The sequence below is a fragment of the Prosopis cineraria genome, unplaced genomic scaffold, assembly GCF_029017545.1.
Source record: "Prosopis cineraria cultivar Desert tree isolate PC_DT_omini unplaced genomic scaffold, ASM2901754v1 PC7, whole genome shotgun sequence".
In the NCBI taxonomy this organism is placed as follows: domain Eukaryota; kingdom Viridiplantae; phylum Streptophyta; class Magnoliopsida; order Fabales; family Fabaceae; genus Prosopis; species Prosopis cineraria.
In genome coordinates, this window is record NW_026555338.1 from 4,466,563 (window position 1) to 4,471,933 (window position 5,371).

General features: G+C 35.7%; 1 protein-coding gene across 1 annotated transcript; it reads right to left on the minus strand.

Moving 5' to 3' along the window:
- Positions 1-900: 900 nt before the first annotated feature.
- Positions 901-1,665, minus strand: LOC129316431 (uncharacterized). Its single transcript, XM_054960861.1, has 2 exons — positions 1,291-1,665; positions 901-1,191 (listed from the first exon to the last, which is right to left on the minus strand). Exons 1-2 carry the CDS (start codon positions 1,663-1,665, stop codon positions 901-903), a joined length of 666 nt encoding a protein of 221 aa, XP_054816836.1.
- Between the last annotated feature and the right edge of the window lie 3,706 nt (positions 1,666-5,371).

Sequence of the window (5,371 nt, forward strand, 5' to 3'; positions counted from 1 at the left end):
AATGATGCCAAATCTTTAGTGCAATAACCACTGCTATCAATTCTAAATTATGAGCCAAGTATTTCTCTTCATGTGGCCAACTTATCTTGATGCATATGCCACTACTCGTTTATCTTGCATCAATACATAACCCAAACCTCTCAATGAAGCATCCGTATACACCTCATATGGTAATCTCAGATTTAGAATTTTTAACGCAGGTATAGTAGTCAACTTTTCTTTTAACTTCTGAAATGTAGTCTCACACCTATCATTCCAAATGAAAGGTTGATCTTTTCGAGTCAATTTCGTTAATGGGGAAGTAATATGAGAGAAACCTTGGATAAACCTTCAATAATATCCAGCTAATCCCAAAAAAATTTAAATCTCCATAACTGAACTAGGCCATTCCCATTTCAACACAGTGTCAACTTTATGAGGATCAACAGAAATCCCATTTGCTAATACCATATGGCCTAAAAATCTAACTTCTCTTAGCCAAACCTCACACTTATTGAGCTTGGCATAGAGCTTATTCTCCTTAAGAATCTAAAGGACAATCCTAAGATGTTTGTCATGTTGTTCCTCATCTTTTGAATAAACTAGAATGTCATCAATGAAAACTGCAACAAACTAGTCTAAATATGGTCTAAAACTATGGTTCATGTAATCCATGAAAATCATAAGTGCATTGGTTAGACCAAAAGGTATGACAAGGAACTTATAGTGCCCTTAATGCATATGAAAGGCTGTCTTAGGTACATCTTTCTCTGAAACCTTCAACTGATAATACCCTGACCTCAAGTTAATCTTGAAAAAGACTGAGTCTATAGCCAACTAATCTAACAAATCATCAATCATGGGTAAAGGGTACTTATTCTTCACCGTTATCTTATTCAATTTCCAGTAGTTGAAACATATCTACAAACTATCATCCTTTTTTCTCACAAATAACACCAGCAAACCCCAAGGTGATACACTCAACCTGATAAAACCTTTGTTAAGCAAATCATCAATCTGCTTCTTTAACTCATTGAGCTCTGAGGGTGACATCCGATAAGGGGCTTTAGAAATTAGCTCAGTATCAGGAACCAAATCTATTGAGAATTCAACTTCTCTTTCTGGAGGTAATCTAGATATCTCTTCGGACGATATCTCAAGAAATTCACTTACCACTCCAATCTTCTCAATACCCCTATAATACACTATTTTCTGTACAAATTACTATGTAAGCATCACACCCTTGCTTAATTAGCTTCTTAACTCACACCACTAATAAAAACCTAAGTTACTCAGAGAACTAGTTCCTACCAACGATAATGGCAAAGAGACTAGCTTCCTGGCACAATCTAGCATAACATTATTAGCTGCTAACCAATCCATACCAACTATCACATCAATCCCTTTCATAGGAATGCAAATAAGATTGATCACAGATACTTCATCCGCAAATACAATCTTAACTTTCAAACATACTTTGCTAGTAATACTCGTGGATCTAAAAGGCGTAGTCACTTTAATTATCATAGGTAGCTCTTTCAGTTCTAACTTCAATCTATCTACATATTCTTCTGAGATGAACGAAAATGTAGCTCTCGAATCAAATAAAGCTTTAATTCTATTACCACAGATAGAAATAATATCTTTAATCAAGTTTTGCGATGCTCTGGCCTCTTCTTGCGTCATAGCAAACACTCATCCTGGAACTGTAGTACACTGTTCTGCCATCTTAGCTCCACCTTCAGAGCAATACTTGGTTATATGTCTTAAATTCCCATACTTGAAACAAGACCAACATTTTCCTACATGGAATCTATCACATATATTGTACTGGGGTGACCTTCCAGTGCTAAAAATAGGAGTTGGTGTGTCGAGGGTTGCCTTGAAGGTTGTTGAGGCCCAATTCTAACCCCAGTACTTCTCTATATAGACCCTCTCTAAACTAATCAAGTCTGAGGACCTCTACCAAAACTCTTCTTCCTATAAGCACCATAATTGCTTGAGTTATACACGAGCTTCTTCGATACGCCACCTGACAAACCCAAAGAAGGTGTAAATCTTCCTACACTATCCCTCTTCTTCTCAGCCTCTCTTCATAGCTATTCTTAACTTATGACATATGTCCCCATAAGTAGTAATGTTGAACAAAGTAATTTGTTGCTTGTACTCTGGATGCATCTCCTCTAAAAACTGTTCTGCCTTCTACTTAGCGTCATTGTGGTGCTACAGATAGGTAGAATAGGTTGACAAGTCATTGAATCTCTTTATCAATTCCTCTTCATCCAAGTCCCCCTACCTGAATGTATGGAATTCTTTTTCTTTCTCAGTATGAAAAGAAGCTAGAAAGTAATAGTCAAAGAACACCCTCTTAAATTCTTCCCAAGAATACCTCACGCCTGTAACATCCCTAATTTTAAATATAGACTAATTAAGCTTAAAAAGATTAGTAAAGAAAATCTTTAAGTTGTATGGACATAAAGGTCTAACGGGCTTGTTTGACCTCGATTTTAGTTTCAAACGTGGGTTTGAAGGAGAATTGGGTCACCCAGGGATAAAAGAGGAAGAATTTCTGAAGGGAGTGGTTCTGTACCACACACCATAGCGTGGGGTTAGTCCGCCATGGCGCATACGTGCCAACACGCTTGGGAGAAGCTTTCTATGCCATGCGCCGTAGAATTTTATAGTATTAAGTTGTGAATCTAAAGTGAAAATGAGGAGAAATCAAAAGAGAATGAAGGAGTAGAGAAAAAGCTAACCTAGGGTTTGAAGAAACTAATTGTTGGGAGTAATTTGGAGCTCATAAACCCCCAAGGTAAGCCTCCTAGCTTAAATCTTCCTCTCTTCTTGCATTTTCTTGATAGTAAAAGTTAGGGTTTGATTTCTAATGGTGATTTTTGATTCATAGAGGTTATGGATCTAAACCCATTGACTTAAATAGAATTAATGGGGTTAGGTTGAGCTAAGTAAGCTTGATATTTATAATTTTATGATGATTGGTAGTTGGAGGATATTAAATATCCAAAATTCCCATAAATTTGGTGGTTGGAGATAATGTGGCTTCATTAATGCCCATTTAAGAGCTTAATGTTATAAATGAGAGTTAAACGAAGCTGAGAAACCTTATGGGTACTTGTACATGACTTTAAGAGTAAAGCTTGAGTATTAAAAAATGATAAAAATGCTGGTAAAAAATAGCTCAAAAATAGATATTGATGTTTTGCGTGGAAAATGCTTGTAGTGTAATTACTATTGGTACCATTCAAGCTTCTTGGAAGCTTCGGGAATGAATAGTTGAGGGGTGAAACCTTTGACCTTTCAAAGGTTTGAGGTAACTAGGAGAATTCTATCTTATTCTTGTGTGTGTCTATTGGTTTGTTGATTTATGAATTATTATTAAAATATAAAAAAACTAGAGAAAATGCAAGTATGGCTTAATTTGTGAAGAGATCCACTAGATCCAATTTGAGAGTTGTATGTCTTATGATGTAAAGTTTTCCTTGAGAACAATAGTGGTGGATTTTCATATTAATATTCCTTGGGAGTGTAATGATCTTTACAAATTGAGAAGTTCAATGATTGTGTAATGATGAAGTTCAATGATTTTAAAAAGTGTGAGGTACAATGATTGTGATTTGGGAGTTCAACGACTTGTTTGGTTTGAAGTTCCATGAAATGTATTTGAGAAGTTCAATGATTGTGTGATGATGAAGTTCAATGATTTAAGTGTCAGGTACAATGATTGTGATTTGGGAGTTCAATGTCTTGTTGGGTTTTGAAGTTCCATGAAATGAATTTGAAGAGTCCAATGATTGTGTAATATGAAGTTTTAAGAATTGTATGTGTGAGTTATGGCATGAATGTCCATTGTATGATCTTGAGAGGCAAGAGTTTGCCTAAGAAGTGGAGTAAATGAGAAATCTATATGGTAAGGCCCCATCTATGTGACAGATTACCTAGATTGATTCTATCCATATCGTCCTACTTGTTCAAAGAGGAACTATCTCACTGGTTCAATGAGAGACTCAAACCTAGCTATCTATCCACCAGTTCAACAAGGAAGTTAGTCTAGGGTATATGACACCCCATAGTGTGAGAAATGGGGAAAATTGAGATCCATAAGTGATTCGGGTACTCCTTGGCCGGGTAAGCCCTCACAAGTGTTTAGGCTAGGGAAGTCAAAGAATATAGACTATACCATTGAGTTATAGACCACGGTTTCGTTTCAGAGGAATAAGGAGGTGATAAGGGAGGTGTGATCATGCATATAGTGAGTAAAAGCACTTTTTGTCTATATTGAGTCCATAATGATGGCATTTTGAGTTGAGTATTAATTTTTGCTATTATGCTTGTCAATAATTTACTTAATCAACTCTATCTCTATAAAAAGTGCTAAAAGTGATCTTTTCTAAGTAGTTGCTATTATGTGAGCTGAACTATGTATATTAAGTTTTCAAGTGTCTCACATAGGTTAGAGTATTAATAATAATTTTCACTTGAATTTAAACTAGATGTCATGTATTAGTATGGGCTAGTCAGACTTTGGTTACTGAGTTATTGTACTTACCACGTTATCTTCAATATTACAGGAAATAGCTCAAGAAGTGGAGATAGAGGAAAATAACCTAAGACTTAAGACCACGTGTCTTCTGTAATAAGCCTCCTTATTTTTGGGTAACTTATGTGTATGACAATTTTGATTGCTAACTAAGATTTTCCTTTTTGTTCCTTTCTTACATTAATTGAATGTAAATTGTAATGGTATTTTGGGCCCTAAGGAGAGAGTTGATTATATTGTATTATGATGATAGAGCAAAAATACTAATGCAAGTGAGGGTAGTGGATTTTATGTGATATTTGGGGAAATCTTGGTGAAATTGTCACCAACTCTCCCTTCCTATATTTTTGAGTTCAAGGGGTTGAGTAGTGAAAATTTTATTTAAAAATATTTCATGACTCGTGGTGCATTGTATGAGTTGCTGTTGATGATGTGAGTGTGGTCATATTGTTGTTAGTGGCTTATGGTCTTCAGTATTTGTTTTAGACATCCGAGTTTGTGAAAATTGTTATAATATTGTAGGATTTGAAAAAGGTGTCCAATTTTTGTTTTAAAAATGATTTGAGCCTGAGACTAATGCCCCTAGTTAGAGCCCAGAAAGAGATTTCTGTAGACTCCTAATTCACGTCATTCCGATATTGGAAAGAGATTTAGGGTGCATTGGAAGTTGGCCCAAAAGCTGTCAAATTGATAGTAGAATTCACTGTCAAAGTTCATGTATTTGCACCACAGTGTAAGGCATCACGAGTTGTGGTGCATGTCACATAGGTGAACACACGGCGGCGCATGTTCAACGAGTTATGGCACACTCCTTTTAATTTTTCATAATTTTTCTTG

Coding starts and splice junctions, on each gene's coding strand:
- LOC129316431 (XM_054960861.1), bottom strand. CDS start 1,665: ATGACGCAAGAAGAGGCCAGAGCATCGCAAAACTTGATTAAAGATATT. Junction 1,192..1,290: donor TCTCTTTGCCATTATCGTTG/GTAGGAACTAGT, acceptor TAATTTGTACAG/AAAATAGTGTATTATAGGGG.